General features: G+C 39.0%; 2 protein-coding genes across 2 annotated transcripts in view; both read left to right on the plus strand.

Moving 5' to 3' along the window:
- Positions 1-1164: 1164 nt before the first annotated feature.
- LOC134797363 (runt-related transcription factor 1-like) lies at positions 1165-19329 on the plus strand. Its single transcript, XM_063769584.1, has 2 exons — positions 1165-2234; positions 19019-19329. The coding sequence occupies exons 1-2, from the start codon at positions 2126-2128 to the stop codon at positions 19327-19329; spliced, it is 420 nt and encodes a 139-aa protein (XP_063625654.1). The 5' UTR covers positions 1165-2125.
- A 40-nt stretch (positions 19330-19369) lies between these two features.
- The window catches only part of LOC134797364 (protein lozenge-like), a 72074-nt gene continuing 67179 nt past the window's right edge, over positions 19370-24264 (plus strand). The window contains exons 1-2 of the mRNA XM_063769586.1: positions 19370-19427; positions 19626-19763. Of these exons, the coding sequence (XP_063625656.1) occupies positions 19370-19427; positions 19626-19763 (196 nt within the window). The remainder of the gene's footprint in view (positions 19428-19625; positions 19764-24264) is intronic.

The raw sequence follows: 24264 nt of genomic DNA on the forward strand, positions 1-24264 counted from the left end.
AGCAGGGACTCCCGGCTAGGGTTGCCATACGTCAGGTTTTCCCCTGATGGCGGGGGGACTTGTCGAGTGTCAGGGTTTTTGATACCACAACTAACCTAACTAACTAAGATGTAGTTAAAGTTTTGGAGTTAGGTAGAGGAAAGCGAAGGTTACGCGTATTATATTGTGGCACGTTAAGGGGTAGCCCACGAAAAGTTTTGGAATAAGGGATGTAAAATAAATGACAGTTATTTAATTGTTTTTCTATTTGTTATATTTTATTTCTTTTTTTTGTATTTGCTTTTTTTTTGTATTTTTGACATGAGTTTTTATTTAATACATTAATAATATTTGTTTCTTGTATAAAACTTGAATATCGTTTGGAGATATGTCCATTGAGGATATTTCAGGATTTTTAGGGTGATGTCCGGGTTTTTTGAGGATATTCCATGTTTTTCTTATTTTGACGACCGGTCTGGCCTATTAGTGGGTAGTGACCCTGCCTGTGAAGCCGATAGTCCTGGGTTCGAATCCCGGTAAGAGCACTTATCTGTGTGATGAACACAGATATTTGTTCCTAAGTCATGGATGTTTTCTATTTTTTATTTATCTTATGGTCACCCTGCCCCCGGCTCCCGAGTCCCGACTCGGGAACGTCCGCGACGCGACGCAACAGGTGAATTTTTACGTCCGCGCGTCTTCGCGACGAGGGCGGGCCCGCGCCACGCCCACCGCTCGCCACGCCCACCGCCGTCTTACGAGACTTTACGAGATAACGGTCGAAGCGAACTCGAGCGCTATGGCTTGAAGGACTCGCATCCAGGGCGTGAAGGTTTAAAAAAATACTCGAGCGCTATGCTTTTGTTTTTCATGGTTTTTTGACGCGCGCTTTAAGCGTTTTTACATGGCTGAGGTATAAAAACTTTATCGCGTTGTGTATAATTAGTTTTATATTGGAATAATTTATTATGTATTCAAATTTAATAGTGAATAGGAATATACCTGCTGATAATTAAAACGTACGATTTCAAATTTCAGCCGACAACATAATTAAGTGTCTGTTACAATAAACTGACCACAAGCATCGTTAATTGTAGTCGAGCGTGGATATTTAGATCTATTAGTTTTATTTGATTTTATTATAATACTATGTTACTTGTAAACAAACTTCGCTGTTTGAAAATCTGAGAATAATTAGGAACGCTGGCTTTATGGATGTCTCTTTTCACTCAAACCGCAACGCCTAGAGCAGAAGAGCGAGACATATCTACAAAATGAAAAAGCTCATAATATTTCCCCCGCAACAATGGAGCTAAACAAAAATATTTAATGGCACAACTTTCTCACATCCCGCTCGCACGCTAACTTAAACAAGCGAGTGTGAACAGGATAGAGCCGTGCATTTTCCCAACAAATGAAGCGTGGCCGAACCGCAGATTGACCGCAGAGAAGCGAGTGACAGAGTGACGGGCTCAGTCGTACACGGTCGGGCGGCGAGGTAGCACGCGCGCGCACGATCTCATCCGAGCACTCACGGACATACCCGAAGTTGACGCATCGGGAAACTCGGACGCAACAGCTGATCGCGATCGAGCCTCGCATCGCCCGCGCACGCCTTGAGACTATTTCTGAGAACTTTAATCCGAATGTCGTCAAATTTGTATAAAACTAGACGCCGAGTGAGTCAGCTAAGATGACGAAAGTTAAACTGAAGCCTTGGCTTAGAATGTGAACGAACTGAGGAAAAATTGTTTGTTTAATTGTGAGTTTATGTGTTTGTTGTGTCCGGATAATAATATAAACAGACTAGTTATAACAGACTTTCTGCTATTTAAGACTGAAGTATAGACATTTTAATTAATTCCAAAGAATAATTATCAAACATAAAAACAATACTCATTAAATCGGGAAATAAACAAAAGACATTAAACAAAAGAATCCAATTGGAAGTGCGCCAAACATTACCATAAAAAAAAACAATTGGAGAAAGTATCCCTATACACAGATCCAATACCCAAACAGAGAAACACAAGGACTCGTCGTTATCAGAAGTGCCGTGTGGTGATACTGGTTATCAAAATACACAGACTAATTATACAAGACAGAGTAACAAAAAGACAGTGGTTTTTGTAGTGATGCAGTGAGGATGCACCTGCCTTACGAGGCGCGGGGCCGGCGCCGGCGGGAAATGGACCCGGAGCCCTGGTGGCTGCAGTCCGTCGTGGACGAGACGCTAGCGGAGCACCCTGACCTCGGTGAGAACCATCTAGGTAAAGCTAATGAATGGAAATGGCAAAAAATGTAAACAAATATGGCTGACATGAATCATGAACTTACTAAAATATGTTACTATTTAACTAAATAAGGATTAATCTAATGAACCTTGTACCTAAGGTTTAAAAATGTATAGGTAGGTACCGAAATTGTTCACATTTTTTGTACATACATATTTATGTTTTTTAAATTCCGTGACTACTTTACAAAATAATAAAGGTTAATTGGTTTGTTTACATTTTTTGCCATTTCTTTTGAACTCCATTATGGATATAAGAATTGTTATAAAATAAGTTTATTTTTTTAAATTGTATCGGTATAGGTACCTAGGTAATACAATTATACAATGGCAGAATGGCAATCACGAGTTATTATACATACATAGATTGTGATGTGGGGACATACCACAATAAAAAAAGAAAAAAATATTAACATTTAGAGTTTATAGGACAAGCGCTTTAATTAAAAGTAAATAAAAGAATTAATGCCGATTTAATTTCAATTTTAGTTTACTTTTGTGCTCACTGCTCATATAATTATTATTTTTATTAAACATATGTATGTGAGCATATACTTCTACGACGCACCAGTAATTACTTGAATTAGTCACCAACTACGTTTTCGATAAATACTTAAACACACAAAATAAGATTTTAATATTGCCTTCCATGATCCATAAAGTTTTCTTTTTTCATTCTTTGCATTATTTATTAAGCAAATGTATTAAATTTATGGCCCTTTCTTGGTAACTTGCCGGACTAAGATGGTATCATTCATATTCACGTACCCGTTTTATAATATTATATTATAATAAATTATTTACTTATGTTATAAATATTTAGATATTCACTCCAACAATTTATAAAAACGTTTAGCTGCCTTAGCTTTTTTTGTTTGGTTTTTCTTTTTTCGGTATTACCTAAAATTAATGTATGAAAAATATTTCCTCCTGAACTTCGGTCGTTCAACCACTAATAATTATTTTAAAGGTTTTATTATGACTATAATGTTACAAGATTATTTTATTCAGCAAACTATCTGAATAGTTTATGAGTATTGAATATTGATTATACAGATACGATGAAGATAGGATAGCGACTTCAAAGAAAAGACATCAACGCAGGCGATATCTGATGATGTCGCGGCTACGTCTTTTTTAGGGTTCCGTACCCAAAGGGTAAAACGGGACCCTATTACTAAGACTCCGCTGTCCGTCCGTCCGTCCGTCTGTCACCAGGCTGTATCTCACGAACCGTGATAGCTAGACAGTTGAAATTTTCACAGATGATGTATTTCTGTTGCCGCTATATAACAACAAATACCTACTAAAAAGTACGGAACCCTCGGTGGGCGAGTCCGACTCGCACTTGTCCGGTTTTTTTATAGACATAAAAACACTTAATTCTACTTGTTAATTATTAAGTAATTACAAACAAATATTAACTTTTCACGTTATCCCTTAAATTAAACCATGATATGTCAAGCGAGTGAAATAAAAAATTGGTTTCTTTAGTTAAAATCGGTTCTGGGATTAGATCTGTATTCCCTCACACTATGAGATAAATTTTGAACATGCCAACATTTGTCTGAGTAATTACACTAATTACTTTAAGTAATTGCTAAAATTAATTAACAAGAGGTAATAATTATTCATATCAATTATTCATTCGTAAATGGGTGGTTTTTTTTTCTTACCTATTTTGCCGGTACCGTAATTTTCGTTAAGCCTGCTCTGTTGCCCGATAGCCCGATATTTCAGTTACATCCCGTACCTTGTTTCAATTGCTCTGTACCGTATTTTTTTATTTGTATCACAATTCTAATATAATAATAATAATAATATTCCTAAGTCCAAAAGTCGTCACCGTTCCACTCTGCAGTTCATAAGAGACAAAACCTATTACAATTAGCGACAATCACCTCGGGTTAGGGCGCACTCACGGTAATGAGCTCGTTGAATGAGCCCTAATGAGCGCTTGTCCGACATAACCGTCGATATTTCTACACGTATTCGAAAAGGCAACAAGTTTATATAAACTACTTGGGCGCTTACGACATTTTGGTTGTGTTATAATTTGCAGTTGTTGCTGAAAAAGGGAATATGTCTGTTTGTATTGCTAAAACGCTGAGAACCATTCTCTTTTGGCATGTTTGCCCGATGTTGGGTTTTGAATCAAGTATTCTGGTTTCCTATAGCTTTGGTAACAAGAATAATTCAAAAGAATTATCCAAAGTAAAAGCGGAGGTACCCAATGTGGACGTCACTATAAAGCAGGATCTTAAATGTCGCTTTTAATTTATTTATCGTGGATATTGACGTCCACGATATACTGTTGCGTCCACGCTTTTCGTCTTTTAGGTCCCTCTACTCTAATGTGATGCTAAAACGTCAGAAATGTCCACGGTAGAGTACCTACTTATACAAAAGCGAAAATGTATTTAAGAGATACATTTTTGATTTTGAATTAGAATCCAATATGATAAAATAAAATTTAAGAGGCATGAATGCAACACCGGAAATTCTAAGGATAGTCGGGTTAAATCACGCTAAACATTATTGGGCAATACAAGTATTACGTATGTTTGCGTTTTTTTGTCAAGGGTACTCAAATCTTGTGAGTAGGTGAGGAAAACCCACCAGGTGCCGAGCCGGTCATTTACCTACTGCACACAAGGAGAGGCATTATGTAATCTCATTGATTTCACACCTCTCTATCAGGCGCTGACTTTTGGGTATATATTCAATTAGTGCGTTCAGAAAAACATGTCTTGGTACAGTTTTTATGCCAATATTTAGCATTGCTCAGTTTGTATCCACATGTGTCCAAAGTATTTCTAGAAGAGATTTCCTTCAGTGCACTCTTCTTTCTCGCGTTATCCCAAGAATTGCTGCCATCTGACCTTCCAACCCAGAGGGTAAACTAGGCCTTATTGAGATTAGTCCGGTTTCCTCACGATGTTATAACACTTTAAACTCTCGCGTTTTGTACACATATTTAATTACACAAACGGGTCTACCGCGATATAATTTCATTGTTTTAACCTTAAATTCCGACGTTTCCGCTGAGTTGCTGTCTTTCCGTGACCACAGCTGGTGCAACTCAGCTGAAACGTCGGAATTTAAGGTAAAAACAATGAAATTATATCGCGGTAGACCCATTTGTGTAATTAAATACATATGTCCTCACGGTGTTTTCCTTCACAGAAAAGCGACTCGTAAATATCAAATGATATTTCGTACATACGTTCCGAAAAACTTACCTACGTACGAAACAAATCCAAACAGAACAAGACAAAGTAACGAAGAAAATCAGTAGCAAGCCCATTAAGAGCGCTATTACATTTCGGCGTTGAGCGAGTTTAGGTATTTTACGCGCTGCGGCAGGCCGTGCGAGCTCAGTATGCCGATCCCTTCTACCACACTCGCACTACAATGATGGATGAAACATTCTTGATCCTTCGCGAAGCATATTGAAATCAACCATAACAACACTAACTGTGCTTAACTTTTAAAGTCCTAAAACTGTTATTTGGTAAGTACGAAAATACTAAATGCAGTGCAAATGTAAGTGTGTGCAGTGTTCATAAATTAATTTTTCATCTATTTTTGACGATTTTTGACCCCCCCCCCCCACCCCTCAAATCATCCAAAAATCATGCTTCGGATGACTCTGTTTCCTCCTACGTCATACTACCATCATCCGATGTCCAGACCCCCCCCCCCCTCCTTCCATTTGAAACGACGTAATTTATGAATAGCCCCATACTCGTACTTATGAAGGTATTAGTAAGTATTACTCGAAATAAATTATAGGTACTCGCTTATTTACATGTTTCGTCATAGCATTTGGTACCTATAGGTTGTAAAGTTTGTATCAACGAGGGTTTAAAAACGAACTAGTATTGAGGATCTGATGATAATGATGATGATTAAGGTGGTCACGGATACCAATCAACCATGTAGTAACATGATTAGGCTCGTTTGATTCGTCTCAACAAGATCTTTGACACTGAAGATACACAGGGTCTGATGATGGAACTGGAAGGTGGCCACGGGTACCAGTCTATCATGTAACTAAACCACTTCGTGTTTGGGCTCGTTTGATTCATCTCAACAAGATCTTTGACACTGAAGATACACAGGGTCTGATGATGGAGCTGGAAGGTGGCCACGGGTACCAGTCTATCGTGTAACTAAACAACTTCGTGTTTGGGCTCGTTTGATTCGTCTCAACAAGATCTTTGACACAAGACAGTACTCAGGGTCTGATGATGGAGCTGGAAGGTGGTCACCATTACCAATCAACCATGCAACTAAACCACATCGTGTTTAGGCTCGTTTGATTCGTCTCAACAAGATCTTTGACACTAGGTGATACACCAAACACGAAGCCCAAACACGATGCCCAAACACGAAGCCCAAACACGTAGCCCAAACACGAAGTGGTTCAGTTACGTGATAGACTGGTACCCGTCGCCACCTTCGAGCTCCATCATCAGACCCTGAGTAGTATCTTGTGTCAAAGATCTTGTTGCGACGAATCAAACGAGCCCAAACACGAAGTGGTTCAGTTACATGGTAGACTGGTACCCGTGGCCACAGTCCAGCTCCATCATCAGACTCTGAGTACTAACTTTTGTCAAAGATCTTGTTGCGACGAATCGAACGAGCCCAAGCACGAAGTGGTTTAGTTGCATGGTTGATTGGTACCGGTGACCACTTTCTGGCTCCATCATCAGACCCTGAGTACTATCTTGTGTCAAAGATCTTGTTGAGACGAATCAAACGAGCCCAAACACGAAGTGGTTTAGTTGCATGGTTGATTGGTACCGGTGACCACATTCCGGCTCCATCATTAGACCTTGAGTACTATCTTGTGTCAAAGATCTTGTTGAGACGAATCAAACGAGCCCAAACACGAAGTGGTTTAGTTGCATGGTTGATTGGTACCGGTGACCACCTTCCGGCTCCATCATCAGACCCTTTGTACTATCTTGTGTCAAAGATCTTGTTGAGATGAATAAAACGAGCCTAAACACGAAGTGGTTTAGTTGCATGGTTGATTGGTACCGGTGACCACCTTCCGGCTCCATCATCAGACCCTGAGTACTATCTTGTGTCAAAGATCTTGTTGAGACGAATCAAACGAGCCCAAACACGAAGTGGTTTAGTTGCATGGTTGATTGGTACCGGTGACCACCTTCCGGCTCCATCATCAGACCATGAGTACTATCTTGTGTCAAAGATCTTGTTGAGATGAATAAAACGAGCCTAAACACGAAGTGGTTTAGTTGCATGGTTGATTGGTACCGGTGACCACCTTCCGGCTCCATCATCAGACCCTGAGTACTATCTTGAGTCAAAATTAATACATATAGAATGTCAGGTCGTTTCAAATATTTTTAATCCTGTCCGGTAGTTTATTAAACTGTACCATTATAAATTATAATACTATAAAAACAGTGCTAGGATCAAAGTCTCTCGTTGCGGTTTACACGCACACAGTATAGCGTTTTACACGGCGCCCGCCGCACACAATGATAAAAAATCTCGTTGTCGCCGTTGAAAATGTGCGGAGCCGACCGACACACGTCCTGCCTCTACAAGCTCTGCCGCGGCACTGAGCTGGCGCAGCGCGCGTCATCGGTAATATAGAGTAGTTTTCAAAAAATTGCCAAAAAATTATAGTAGAATTTCATAAACACTAATGTATACCAACAGTATAAGCAAACGTTGCAGATTGCTTGAGTATGAAAATGACTTCGATATTAAGTAGATTTTCGTAGGAATTGACACTTGTTTCGGAGAGAAAATTGAGTTCGTTTTACTTTGATTTTCTCTTTCTCAAAGGTGTGTAGGAAAAATATCGTTTGATATGCCTAAAGTACAGGGTATTAGTAATACAAAATAGCCAGGTTTAGCAGAGTAAACTTCTCAACATTTCCAAATAAGAGCTTGCCATTCAGTGCTTCACGGGGTTTTTCGGAAACGACCATCAGAAAAAAAATCATTACTAATTTAATAAGTCCTTTTTCTATTATTTACAACGATATTTAAAAAGATAAGAAGACGCTTTTACTGGAACAAGTACTCATTGTTTCTAATAATGAGCACAAAGTCCTGAATTTCGTCGACTAGTATCATCAATTTTGCGTTATTTCGACTTTTCTTGTAAGAGCGCTCTTAACGAGGCTGGCGAAAAACTCGTTACGCGAGTGCATTAACTATAATTTGTTCCGACATTACACACGTCACGGAATCTAATCAACTGATTCTAATGACTGGATAGAAAGGAAGCTGACAACTGCCATAGTAAAATTCGAGTTGGTAGATAGGTATTTTTGTAATGATAGGTATATTATCAAATCGACATTCATTTGTAGCTATCAACAGTTTACTTTTGTTTTTTATTTTTTTAAACCGTATTGCACAAGAATACGAGTAATAAAGATTTTGCACCGACTTGAATTATACATTAAATCACACTCTGTCTTCTTGGGGGCGATAAATCGATCTAGCTAGGTCTTATCTCTGGGAAAACGCGCAATTTTGTGTCTTTATATTTAGCAAAGCTCGGTCTCCCAGATATTATTAATTAAATAGTAATAAATAAGTCAAGTTCAAATAAGACAAAAAATAGATCGTAACGTCAATACGATCATAATATGTTATTGACGTCATCATTACCACCTATCACGTAAAACCCCGTTTATTAATGAAGTTGATGTATCACCGCTGCCTTGCATCCAGCAGACTCAGATCATAGAAGGCTTCGTTCGTAAATTTAAGAGTTAGACTCTTGTCGGTGTAGCTCTCTCCATTTGACTCTATCCAGGGCCGCCTCCTTGATTTCCTTATACGACATTACACTCTACCTTTTCTTTTATTTGTGTTATGTAGCTTATCCTCGGCCTTCCCTTTCCTCTCTTGCCTGCAATCTTTCCTTCTGTTATGTTATTTATAAAAGCGTCATGTCGTATAAGGTGACCAATCATTTTGATGTCTGGTCATAAGTCATAACTCTACTGACTAGGTTAGGACGCTGTCAACACGTTCAAAAGTTCAATTATTATGAGTAAGTGTAAGAACAGCCAGGCAGACATACGAAAGCATTTTTGCCGAAGCTGAAACAGAGATAAATCAAATAAATCATGGTCACGTGTCACCATAATGACCAAGTTAATTAAACGCCTTGAAACCCCTCTATGAATGAACTCGATCGTCATGTAGTGATTGAATAGTCGCCGGCGCATCCTGCGACCCTTATCCGACCGCACGGTGGTTTGCGGCTCTATAATTTGTATAGATACCAACTTCCGTAAATATAGAAACCGCGGTTACACTATTAATGTTTTTTACGACTTCCCTCACCGTTGCACGGTTAGTTTTTCCACTAACTGGTTTGCTAGTTAAAAATTGACACCGAGTTGCGGTGGGTACTTTGAAATTGAGATACCTATTACCTACCTGGTACCTACTAGTGTAATATTAGTATCAAAACGATTAGGTCATAATAACATTAGTTACTTAACTCGTGAAGTCGCGGAGTACTGATTTTTTTGGTTTTGACTTATACTACCATCTCAAACCGGGGTACTCAAGTAACTTAAGCTCTATTTTGAAGTGTAGAGTTAGACCAAGAAATGTCTGCAGCGATTTTGATAGCTCACGCAGTGCAAGTATTATTTTAAACGTCTATGATTTTTTGACGTAAGTATAAATAACACTTGCACTGCGTCGGCTATCAAAATCGCTGCAGACTTTTCTAGGTCTGACTCTATCTGGGCTACTTACAAAAAGTGTAAACTATTTATAAAACTATTGATTCATCAACAATATAGAAGGTAAATTGTAACTTTACTCAGTGTATGACCCAGGCAAACGAACAATAAATAACAAAGTAATACCTATACCTATATCCTTTTTATGTTGCTGTAATCGCTTTTAATAGGGTATTATACTGTATTTAAAATAGATTATTTTACACCATGCCAGGCGTGGCTCACTCTGCGATTTCGTCGCTTTGCTACAGGTAGCTAAAAGTACATTCGTTCCACTTCCACACCAATTTTAGTGGCTAACCATAAGCCGCGTGTGGCGCTGTCGCCACCTAAGGCCATATCTGTCCTGATCGTAACAGACGCGTTTTGTTAGAGAGTGAGTCTTCTGTACCTAGTACTATTATTTATTCTGTGACCATGCATATAATAAAGAACCAGATAACTAATTATTAGAAAAACACAGATAAGAGTTATTTTTAAACATAAGTTCTATTTAATAAATCGGATAGAAATATAAAAAGTAGGTGAGTTGACCGTGACTTATATAAATTCTTGATATAAATTCCATATTAGCAAATCGTTTTGACAGCTCTAAAAAAGTAACTGATTTGACTAGTAGGAAAATACCCTATTATAGATTTATGTGGATCCACGGTGTTCCAAGATTCAATAGTATTTAGGTCCATTCTGTCCATTGGTCTCGTCACTCTCGTCGGAAATGTTGCATTATAAAATGTATAAATAAATAAATATTATAGGACAATTTTACACAGATCGACCTAGTCCCACAGTTAAGCTAAGGCTTGTGTTGTGGGTACTAGACGACGATATATACAGGGTGATTCATGAGACGTGAGCAGGACTAATCCTGCACACTCAGTAACTGATAATTGATCGATCACCGTCGTATTTAGGGGAAACAACCACACTTTTTCCTATTTTTTAACTTTTTGGTGAGGGCAAATTTAATCCTCTACAATCATGGTCACCCTACAAGACCTAATTAATAAGCATAAAACCTCTTTAATTTTTGATTACGAAGAAAATAAACTGTCAAACTTGAGTGAGATACGAGTTTTCAAAAGTAACCAGACCGCGATGACAGTGGTGACATTCAATTTGACACAGAATATCGGTAGTTTAGTATTCTAATTTTAGGGTGACCACCATGTCGTAAATAAATTAATAACTTTTTTTTTCAACGTGACTAGAAAATTAACGTTAACCTCATTAATACTGATACGAAAGTGTTGCTTATAATCTACGAAATGCGCAGTATTAGTCCTGCTCACGTCTCCTGAATCACCCTGTATAATATACACATATATATAAATACTTATATACATAGAAAACATCCACAACTCAGGAACAGATATATGTGATAAAGACACAAATAAATGCCCTTCTCTCTTCTTCCTCGTTCCCTCAATGCTGAGGATCGCGACCACATGCAACACGTCTCCATTGACGCGGTCATAAGCCAAGTGGACCGCACGGTGCAGGCTGCCGCCACTCGTCTTCTTCATGGCGTCAGACCATCTCTTACGAAAATGCCCTTACCAGGATTCGAACCCGGGACCTCCTGCTTCGTAGGCAGGGTCACTACCGACTAGGCTAGGAGGCCGTAAACGTTGCATTATAAAATTGATAAATTAGTTAAGCTCATTACATTATCCTCCTTTCTGCGGGAGTCAGGATAAAATGGCCCTCACAGCGCTTCTTAGAACCACATGACGAAATGTTTCTTCTGCGAATATAATTTGATGCACCTGTTATATGTATTTGTTAATTTGGATGTACAGTCGCCATCAGATATATCGGAGCGGCCAAGGTGTTCACAATATCTGAACACGCGCTCTAACGCCCTGACAATAGAGGCGTGTTCCGATATTTGTGAGCACCTTGGCCGCTCCGATATATCTGATGGCGACTGTACATATTAGGTACCTAAGGCATACTTTGATATTTCGCCCAAAAAAAATTGTTTTAACTGTCTTGTACGTTTTTCGATTAGATTTTTTAAATTAGATTATATTTTTGTTAATACTTATATACTACACATATGTACATTATAAAAAATACCAATAGCTTCATCAGGATGTTGTTTTTAAATTTACTGACTTGATTAATCAAAATCATTATTCATCACCATATACGCATGTAAATTCATGATTTCCAGAAAACCGACATCATATATGGAAATAGGAGTAATGTATCTACCTACCTTCTGTATATTTTTCCTGGAATGACTATATATAACATATAACGTCCATGTTTTAAAGTGAAACTTAATTTTAGGCATTATCAGTAAAAATAATTCTGATTTTGTAATTAAAATATAGTTTGTTCCTGGTAAATACCTAAGTACTTAATGTAACTATTACCCAATTTTTTTAACTAAGTAAGTTAATATTGTTTTTATATTTTTCAAGAGGCAGTTTTCAGTGGAACTTAGGCAGAGAGAATGAAATTAACTCTCTTTTTCTCAATAGTAGTACCACTGTACATGAATACATGATTTTACCCAAAAAAGAGATGAGTTTTTTTATTCTACTGTTAGTGACTAACGGCGCGATTCGGGAAATGAATTAGAGATTCACTAGATATGAAAATCGGTCCATATATTATAATTACGGTATTTACAAATATCATATTAATCTAAATATCAGAGCAATTTATTGATATACAATTAGTGTCCGACCGAAGGTTCGGTTTCGGCCAGTTTCGGCCAAAAAATCATGTTTCGGCTGTAGTTTCGGTTTCGGCCAAAAAACGGCCGAACCTTTCGGCCGGGCCGAAACTTACGAAATGGTACTTCGTACTATGAAACTAAACTATGTGACAAAGACCAAAAGTTGGGGAATAAGTAGGACAACAATATTAATATGTACCTACATATACTGATTCATGTATAGGTACAGTAATTAACTGGTTTATTATCAAAACACAATTCCACTAATGAGGGCGCCACTAGACGCAGTCTTAAGAGGCTGTTAATACCTATAACGCGCACACTGTCTAATTGTATCGGAGTAAATGAGATAGCACTGTCGCATGTTACTGGGCCTAGGCAAAAGAATAATAAGAAAACTCATCATCTTCCTCGCGTAATCCCGGAATTTTTGCCACGGCTCATGGGAGCCTGGGGTCCAATTGACAACTAATCCCAAGAATTGGCGTAGGCACTAGTTTTTACGAAAGCGACTGCCATCAGACTGACCTTCGAACCCAGAGAGTAAACTAGGCCTTATCGGGACTAGTCCGGCTTCCTCACGATGTTTTTCCTTCACCGAAAAGCAAATAGTAAATATCAAATGATATTTCGTATACCTATAAGTTCCGAAAAACTCATTGGTACGAGCCGGGGTTTATACCTGCGACCTTCGGGTTGAAAGTCGCACGCTCTTACCGCTAGGCCACCAGCGCTCAAGGAAATATCTCGCTTTTTAATACAATAGACATTGGTTGGAGTTTGTGCTCAACTACTTATCCTGAAGCCTGAAGCACGGCTTTGACTTCGTATGAAAGTTCGCCTCACTGGGGCACTTCGGACTTTTAGGCCCAGGTGAAGATCGGTACCCGGCCTTGCGATATTTTAACAAAAAATTTCGCGCTCGCTGCGCTCGCGTTTTTGGTTGACCCTGTATCTACATGTTAGCTTGACTGGTGAATGAATAGAGTTAGACTAAGAAAATTCTGCAATGATTTTGATAGCATACGCAGTGCAACTAGCGCAAATGTTATTTATACGTCATAATTTCATAGAAGTTTTGACGTTTAAAATAACACTTGCACTGCGTGTGTTATCAAAATCGTTGCAAAATTACCTTGGTCTAACTCTAGTAATTTTCTTAAAAAACTGCTTAAGTAACATCAATTTCAAGGACATTGGGTGTTGACAGCTCCATAATATGTGTGTAAAAGCGGTTTTATGACATTTTTTAAACGATTTTAACAAGTCTACAAAAGGTTCGGTTTCGGTTTCGGCCGAAACTAGAGCCAAAGCCGAACATTCGGTTTCGGTTTCGGCAAAAAAACATGTTTCGGTCGGACACTATATACAATATATATGTCGGCGGCCGATCGTAAGATCCGGCATATCGTGAAATTCCTAGGCATATCGTGAAACGTGTAAACCTTGGACTCGTTCCCTGAGTCGACGGAGCCCCGCAACGCGGGGCTCCTATTTCTGGGCAGTTTGCCCTTCGGGCATCTGAACGAACCTATCCTACCTATATATTGGTTTGATGTGACTATCGTCAAAACATTACACAGGAACATTACGGTCTGCCTGATCGTACGATCGGCCTACGACATATATACAGTGGTACTACTAAACGAAATTAATAACTACTTAACTAGCTTAAATCTAAAATAGGCCCCTGAGGCAATGTCCCAAGGATGCTGGCGGCATTTCCTCGCTGTATCGCAATGCTGATACGTTGTGCGAGGTAGCCACCAGTTACGTCAACCAGACGCTTCGCGATTTCTGCGAACAACTTATGCGCGCTGGGACCCCATGGACCTAGAGTTTCAACTCCAAATGGTACAAAATGGTACTCTCTACCGAGGCTCTTATATTTGTTACGTTTTAAAATTTCGGGGCTTTCTGCCGCCCCGTCCGCTTTTATATTATGTAGTCCGTTGGAGGTGGGACGGTGCCAGTGTGTCTACGCAGGTAGCATCCCACACTAACATCCGTCCCAAGCTCCAAGGAACTAAGGACACCTCATATTAGGGCCTCTTATTAGGGCTGCAAGAAGAGCAGGCACATTGATGGTGTCATTAAGCGACGCATGTCTCGAAAAACGGCCTGCACTTTTTTGACAAGATAATCCGTGGTGTCCCAGTCGGTCCACGTCCATGCCACAAGAGCATATGTGTGGCGTACACACCGAAACCCCGAGTCGCAAACCAGTCGCCAGTCTAAGGGAGGCCGGATCCAAGATAGTACCAGTATTGGGCGAAGGATGGGCATGTAGCCAGTAACCGGCTTCCCGGGTTCCGACCGCCAAAAGCCTCGCGCGATCTGGACCTGTACAGTTGTTTAGGTGAGTATTGTAAGTTAAATCACAGTAAACATTATCCCAACTCCTTTGTGAATTTGGGTTGTCTGGAAATTGTTTGCCTGGACAAGCAATTTTAAAAGCATTCTTGGCGTCCTCAAAGCCCGCAATCTCACAGTTTGTGGGCAAAGCCCTTAAGATATTTCCTATGAGACCAAACGTGCTATGAGTGGACGCCAAAAAGGCTGCGGAAGCCACACTGGAAATTTTGCGAATTCCTAAACCTCCAAACCGAATAAGGAGGGACGCTTGAGACCAGGAAGGCTCACATAGCTGAATGTTTAGAATCGTCTCTAAACTAATTTTGATCAAATCATCTATAGGCGACAATATATTTTGATGTTTCCAAAAGGGACAACAGCGGAGCATATATATAAATTTAGGGACAAAAATGCAGAATTTAAGAATCACAAGAGCATAATGAGGGCTAATTTCGAGTAAACGATCCGTGTGACTTTTGAATTTAGTTAGAAATATAATCGGGAAAAGATTCTTCGAATATAGTAGAACCCAGGAGGCAAAGAGAATATTTGTCTAAGTACTGATTTGATATTAGGAGTCAGATCGTCAAATTTGGGTTGTAAGTCGGTCAAAGTACAAGAAGATTTTTGAATAAAGAGTTCGCATTTACTGAAATTCAGTTCTAAACCAAAGCACAGTATTCACGTCGCCTCCTAAGGTTCCGTCATCTAAGTACTACACATTGAATTTTGATTTAAAATTTTTGATAATTGGATTTATAGCCAAACTAAAAATTGTATTATTAACGCCGCTCCAATATTATTGCGGCGCTAAGCGACGTAAGCGCCAGCCGCCATAAGGTACCTTTTGCCGTAGAACGTCACATATCTTTACTATTTCATATCTAGTGAATCTCTAATTCATTTCCCGAATCGCGCAGTAAATTGGTTTGCCAGTTTTGACACGGCACGGCATCGCATTTTTAAATACTTATAACTACGTTCTAGTTAGGATTGAAAACAAGCAGGTACGTAACATACTATTTAGATATTGAATACAGTATATGTATACTACTATCTAATGGTCCAGGTTTGAAGAGTGTGTGGGGGGGGGGGAGGAAATGTAATGAACTGCTAATAAATTTAATTATAACGCTTAATAACCTAACCATACCTACAGTCGCTGATAGTACATGAAGTCCATTTTAAAGCTGTCAGTATCACAACATAACGTAATTATAGAAGTTAATGTTAGGAAAATTAATTTTGTTACGAGTAGGTTTAGGTTTGTCAATCGAATATGGCAAACTAGCGTTAGTTGTATATCAATTGATTCAATTATAGCTGTTATTGTAAATAAAACCATTTCATATTTATTCATTCTTAAAACAGTAAACATTGTGTTTGAAATTCTATTATAATTAATTATATTATAACTTAACCTAATTAAATATGTACATTAAATTATTAACATTAATTATATTATTTATTTATTTCAGTGACAACACAATTGCAATATACAGTAAAGCTTATATTATATACTAATAAAATTAAATAAACGAACTAATTGTTAAAACTAAACTACCTGTATTATAAAAGCTGTATTAAAAAACCGTACATGGAACATTATGTCTGTTAACTGATAATTTTATATTAAAACTTAATAACTACCTATTTAATATCAAATTCTACTTATGTTCTTTTTTCGAAATTAGGATTGTTTTTTTTTTAATTTTCTATTTCGAAAACCATTTCGAGATATGAAGTTACAATTACAATCAATTGACAATGACAACTGCTTGTTGTTGCTTGTGCTTTATCAATTCAGCCACGACATGTAATTTACGAGAAGTCGTATACCATATTTTCAATAAGTAGGTAGGTAGGTAAGTACATAATAACTGTTGAATAGTTAATAAGTTTAATAGCCACGAATTACTAAATCATTCAAATTGGTATCTTAAATTAATATAATAATATTAAACTAATATTTTCAGAAAATAAAATAAAAATGGGGGTCTAAAAAATTAACAATCCTAATTGTGTACCTAGTTCACTCACTTATAAAAATTCACCTCTTAAAAATGTTAATTAGGTACACAGTTTTATTCCCGTGCACAGTGTAGCACACGGAAAAATGTCTCATGTCAGCTCTATAACGAAACTTGTTTAGTAAAAAGTCGTCAACTTTATCTCCCGGCAATAATGCAAAGGTCGACTCGACTGGGGTCCGGAAACGCCAGAATATTTTTATATTTTCGGTTGTTAAGTACGTGCCGCTAACATGCGCCTGCGCTTGCGACTGAGACTTTACAAACCAAACCAAACTGACGACTCACACTTGCGTGGTGGTAGCAAGAGTAAGCGAGATAAGCTCGACTACCATTGTCGCTACGGCAATTAGTTAGGTAACTTCGCAATTAAGTATACTTGCATTGGGCTGAATCGACCTGATGCCGCGGCGAACGCGCTACACTGATGGCAACCGAGCTTCCCATAGGGAGTCCAAGGCCACCCTGACTTAGGTCGAGACGTACCTAATAATTTTTTCACATCACCTATTCGAAAAAGGGCTTTTTCTTCCCCGCTAGGAGGGATCAAAGTGGCACTTTTCTTCCCTGCTAGGAGGGATCAAAGTTGTACTTTTCTGTTCTAGGAGACGATTTTTACATTTTTTTGCACATTATTTTTTTAGCTTAAATAATCTGTTTAAGCATCATAATTCCCTCATAGTTAGTTTAGTTAAGTTTTTTTTATTTTCCTCATAGTTGATGTGAAAAGCAGTATGTGTCACACGGTATCAAAATGTGACGTCCCGCGGGTAAAGGTACCTTATGGCGGTCGTCTTGGGCGTTAACACTTGAATCCCTCATTGCGCTCAGGATTCTACTTTAGAATCCATCGCTTCATTCAGGATTCAATGTACGCCCTTGACGGAAATATATCATTTTGATCCCTTGTAACACAAACTACTATTTCTCTGCGCTGTTGGCGTATGTGTTGCCACAAATTCATACTTTATAAGCCAAAAGTCAAGTGGGAACTCAAAATCAGCGCCACGGATTGCCGCGGCGGCCGCGGCATTATTCTGGATAGGGATATGATTTTAGCGTCTAATGTTTTTGTTTCGTTTCAAATGTGTGTTTTTGATATAGGTACTTACTACATATATATGACGTCAAATAAATGTATTTTCTTTCTTCTTTCAATATAATTTGATTGCCAACCACCTCGTCCACACCAACCACCGTCAGAAACTACCAGTCTCGCAGTGGTCACGAGCATTAGCATCGTTCCTAACCGTGTAGGAATTATAGTGATATGACCCCGGTCCTCAGTTTGGCCTGCGGCCACTTTAGTAAACACAGCGTTTTCCTCAAACAATCGCTTTTTATCTAAGCGTTGTTAATTAGTCGCAAGCCATGCGTGTGATAATACTTTATTATGTAAACCGCATAACACTCGAACTCAACTTATGTCAATCACGACTGTGAAATATTGGTTTTATTCAGGTTTTATAGACTTTACAATTTAAGTCTCATTTTTATGCATGTATATGTAGCCGCCGTGCAGGTCAGGATCTCGACGACTCAAATAAAAAGCTTCAATTCTTAGTGAACTGATATAATCTTCCAAAGGTACTGGTTTACAAGAGCTTTCTTAATGAAACGGTTAAATACAGAAGTGGTGTGTTATTGGTATGGAGGCTGATGAGAGAGTTCAATTAGATACCTTTCCTTTTAAACATGAGATCTGTTTGGCATGTAATCGAAGCAAAAGACCAAAAAGATTCGGGACTGTAAATCGTTAGCCAGTATACCTAGAATCAAATATGACAAATGATACAATGCCACTTTTTTTGATCAGTACAAATTATTTCTAAAATTAAAGAGGGGCGTTTCAATGGCCTGTATCGCTGGAAAAATAAAAGTATTGACGAAGTCCTGTTCTTTTCAGTCCGCACCGGCAGTCCCGACTACATGTGCTCGATTCTGCCGCAGCACTGGCGCTCCAACAAGACCCTCCCCGGCGGCTTCAAGGTGGTGGCCCTCAGTGACGTCATCGACGGAACGCTCGTCACCATCCGAGCCGGCAATGATGAGAACTGCTCCGCCGAACTGAGGAATAACACGGCGGTTATGAAGAATAGGGTCGCCAAGTTTAACGATTTGCGGTTCGTTGGGCGGAGCGGGAGAGGTGAGTTCTTTCATGGCTTAAAAGATCAGACATCAAAGGGACGCTGTGGTTACCATCCGAGCTGGTTATGATGAGAACTGCTCCGCTGAACTGAGGAATAACACGGCGGTTATGAAGAATAGGGTCGCCAAGTTTAACGATCTGCGATTCGTTGGGCGAAGCGGGAGAGGTGAGTTATTTTATGGCTTAAAAGATCAGACATCAAAGGGACGCTGCGGTTACCATCCGAGCTGGTAATGATGAGAACTGCTCCGCTGAACTGAGGAATAATACAGCGGTTAAGAAGAATAGGGTCGCCAAGTTTAACGATCTGCGGTTCGTTGGGCAGAGCGGGAGAGGTAAGTTCTTTTATGACGTAAAAGATCAGACATAAAAGGGACGCTGGTTACCATCCGAGCTGGTAATGATGAGAACTGCTCCGCCAAACTGAGGAATAATACAACGGTTATGAAGAATAGGGTCGCCAAGTTTAACAACCTGCGGTTCGTTGGGCGAAGTGGGAGAGGTGAGTTCTAAATGTATGGCTTAAAAACTCAGGGTCATCAAAGGGACGCTGATGAACATCCGAAATGGCAATAATGAGAACTGGTCCCCCTGCGGAGATGAAAAAAGACGTGCGATCAACTGCACGTTTTCTCTCATCTCCGCATCAGTTTAAAGGCAGCCTAACGATCTGCATTTCGGCGGATGGAGCTGAAAAGTGAATTGATGAGTTCTGATCTGAATTTTATGGCTTAATGGTGGCTCTCAGTATCATCGATGGGATGCTGGTCACACTAGAGCTGGCATTAACGAGAACTGCCCGACTAAACTGAAAAATAACTTTTCAGTCATGTAAGGGTAATTTCTATATTTTAATACCTATAGCACCTTAAGGCTTTATTTAATTTTATCGCAGTAAGAAGTAGGCTATGTAAATAAAGTGATTATGAATTCGGCTACAATTTAAACTAGCATTTCCCATTATGCAATTGCATCTTGTAATATAATAATGAAAGTGTATGTCTCACCACTTAGGTACACCGATATTCCTATCCAGATAAGAAACCACAAACTAGGAAGTAGGAACATTACCGTAGTTCTGAATTAGCCAAACTTTACAGTCCAATCTAAACTCAATGAAATCAATAACGCGGTTATTAGACGGTTATAACCGGGTTATTAGACTGGCGGAGCAAATCACCCGGATTAGGGGAGATTAGGCAATTACGGCTGCTCCTAATCGGCACCGTCTCTGTAATGCCCGCAGTGTCCCGTGGCCCTAACTGCCCATTCTGTACGGCATAATTTGACTAATCGAAATATCATGTTCATAATGTAGATAAGTACTACAGTCACCTGCATTAATATGTTATTCTTCGATGACGCAAAATATATGTGACACGCTCTTATGGCTCTACAAATAAGATTGTGTCAGATATTTTTGCGGCCTTCGTTGTGTAACATATTATTGCAGGTGACTGTACATGCACATAAGATACCTAAATCATTTTAGGGTTACAGTACATGTAAAGTCAAACAAAGAACATTGATGCTGCATTTAAGAAAAGTAAAAATTCTCCGCTCTGAATTTATTTTAAAATTTTGCAAAAAAAATTAAGCCTTTTTGGAAAAAATGTGGTCATTAGTGATTATATTTTTGTCGCCTCTTTAAACATACTTATTTAGGTTCATCGCCTGATTCGCGTCCACTAAGCTAAGTCATCTTTGCTTATACAGGTTGGCTAAAAAATTAACTGCGTTCCCGTTGCCAGGGAGGTTTTGGGATTATATAGAGCAACTTTTACTATGGGACCAACCCGGAACCGCGAAAAAAATTTTTGTCTGTTTCCTACATTCTGGCTGGTCCATTTTCTATGGGAGGGTAATTTTTTTTCGCGATTTCGGTTTTGGTCCCATGGTAAAAGTTGCTCAGTATAGTCGCAAAAATTTATTCCTGGCAACAGGAATGCAGTTATTTTTTAGCCACCGTCTTTAAGTGGAAGCTAATGCGTGCTAGCTTTGATATGTTAGCAACATATAATATATAATTGATACAAAACTATGGCACGTCTCAAAAATCGCTAGTTGTAATGAAAGTTTTACAAACTGTCACATTTCTGTTATTTTTCACGGGGCCCGGAGGCTCATTTATGAAATATGCGCGTTCCGTTAGCGGCTAATAAAAGAAAATCTCCGCTAAACGATCACGCGATTAAGGCCCGTCACGCCGCGACAGCAATGAACAAAATAATCGTTTGCGGTGAGGGACGAACAGTTTCTAAATCACGAATGTGAAAACTCGCAACACGCAGTACACAGTAACTTGTCACAGGGTCCCTACAGATTTGCGAGTTGCGGAAAGTTTCTGAAAAGTGACATTCCGGAAATTTCAGGACAATTTTCAAAGCTTTATCCAATTGCAAGCATACCAACACAGTCATTCATTAAACAAGAACAGTTAGAAGCTTTTATTTTTTAGGGTTCCGTACCTCCAAAAGGAAAAAACGGAACCCTTATAGGATCACTCGTGCGTCTGTCTGTCCGTCTGTCACAGCGTATTTTTTCGGAAACTACTGGATCAATTAAGTTGAAATTTGGTACAATAAAATAGTGACATGATTTTGAACATGGGGGGTAAATGAGCTAGTTAAAAAATAAAGTTATTCAAATGAAAGGGCTCATCTTGAGAATTTCAAATGTATATATTTTATAATTTTAAAATACATAGGTTAGAAGTTAAAGAAAGTAGCCAAAAATTACCCCCCCCCCCCCCCCCCCCCGCTTTATCTCCGAAACTACTGGGCCTAAAATTTTGAAACAAATACACAAAATAGTTCTTTACCTATAGATGACAGGAAAACCTATTAGAAATGTGCAGTCAAGCGTGAGTCGGACTTAATGTACGGAATCCTTGAAACGTGAGTCCGAGTCGCACTTGGCCGGTTTTTTAAAATCGCAACTGGCTAGTTGGCCCAGAGGCCTATAAAAAGGTCTCCATTCCATTTTATTTTGCCAAATCAAAATTGCGTTTGTCTTGGCAAGTTTTGATTTGACGTCTGGGCGGCTGAAGGTTATTTAGGCTGAACGCCTACTGTTTTTGACATGTTTACTGTCTGAAGACTGCGTAGTGTTCGTGCTGTAAAATTAATATCAATTCATTTTCTATTATCCTGCAACTAAATGGATCCACCTCATCCACCACTGCATTATGAAATTATGTTTGATATTTTTGTTGGTTTACCGTCAAATAGAATTCAAAATATATTTTCCTCGATACGTGATCATAACATCCTCAACTCAATACTGTTTGGGTCGTTTAGTAGAAAAGTGAAAATGTTAATAATATTACAGTTTACCGTTTTGACTGACAGTATGCTCATAGCAATAGTATGGCCTGTCCGATTTCTAAGATCAAGTTTATCATACATTTACTATGGCGACTATGGCGTACTTGAACTTAGCAAAACAGACAGACTATAACTAACGTATGTCAGTTTTTTCATGTTTCAGTAGGTACTTTCAGTTAATTTAACAGCAAGTCAATTTCGGCGCGATTCGGGAAATAATTTAGAGATTCACTAGATATGAAATAGTAAAGATATGTGACGTTCTACGGCAAAAGGTACCTTATGGCGGTGGGCTCTTACGCTATTATTAACGCCGCTCCAATTTTATTGCGGCCGCCATAAGGTACCTTTTGCCGTGGAACGTCACATATCTTTACTATTTCATATCTATTTCCCGAATCGCGCCGTTTAACTTTTGTTGCTGTACGGTAATTTCATTTGTTTTTTGTAATATGAACATAATCGTACATGCCATTTTGGTAGATTTCAGCGGACATTTTATTTTTTATGTAACATCCTATTGTTCTTAAGGGGCCCACTCATTAACAGTCCGCCGGACGGTATCGGCCGGTCAGTTGTTCGGAACTGTCAAAATTTTGTGCTAACTGACAGACCGATACCGTCCGGCGGACTGTTAATCAGTGGGCCCCTTTAGTTCTTACCTGAAATCGTGCAAAATAAATATCATTATCATATTTGTACACTAAATAATATCAAAGTCACATACTTATACATATAAGTGTAACATTTGTTTAATTAATTCTTTGATTTACGTAAGTACTTATTAATAGAAATAGGTAAGAAATAATAATGTAAATGCTATAAAAAATAAAAACGAGGTCTTGTTTGTCTTTGTTATCGCTGGAAAATCCCATATTTATGTCACTTTATTGCCTATATAAATAATTCGTATGTATACTAGGCACTACATATTTGTTGTATCATTTTCCTATTCAAAACATATATGAATAGATATTTCTTGACTTGTGAATAGGTACCACAATGTGATTCATTCACACAACAACATTAACTGCACTGTGACTTGAGATACTTACGTAACAATTTTTGTAACAATGAAGTTAATGTTGTTATATTTAATATAAAAAAAGAAACACAATTATGAAATAATCGTCAATACAACAATATATATATATAAAAAAAAAACTAAAACTAAAACTTAAGACTAGCTTTAGTCAAAAAGTCCCCCCCGAGTTGTCCCTGGCGCAAAGGTACCCATCACACTAGCCGCGTTACCGCGTTGAATGGCGATGGACAACCTTTGCACCAGGTACGAACCCGCGCGGGCGTCAGATCCCTTCTCCCTCATTCGACGTCCCACTTCCCTAATAAAGGCAGTAGCCTCCGACCCCCAGCACCCGGTTGTCTCAAACGCAAGGGGCACAAAATAATAATTTCCGGCCAGGTTCGCATATTTCTCCAGCTTCTTGGCCGCGGCAAAATCCGCGGCGGCACCAGCCGCCCGCACAGTTCGGCCGAGGTGTGAGGCCGCGAAAGTGCTAACGCACGTAGCGTCCCATAGCAGGCATTTACCCCTCTGCCACGGCACCAAAGTCAAGCCGTCTGGCCTTTTACCATCGGTGCGGCAGAGGCCCGGAGGCTCCAGGACACAGGGGATGAAATGAAATGTCATAATATGCTATTAAGTATGCAGTCTCG

This window comes from Cydia splendana, chromosome 15 (genome assembly GCF_910591565.1).
Source record: "Cydia splendana chromosome 15, ilCydSple1.2, whole genome shotgun sequence".
Lineage (NCBI taxonomy): Eukaryota > Metazoa > Arthropoda > Insecta > Lepidoptera > Tortricidae > Cydia > Cydia splendana.

Excerpts from the sequence above, each read along its gene's own strand:
- LOC134797363 (XM_063769584.1), top strand. The coding sequence starts at position 2,126 with ATGCACCTGCCTTACGAGGCGCGGGGCCGGCGCCGGCGGGAAATGGAC. Across the intron at positions 2,235-19,018 it reads AGCGGAGCACCCTGACCTCG|TCCGCACCGGCAGTCCCGAC; the intron begins GTGAGAACCATC and ends TGTTCTTTTCAG.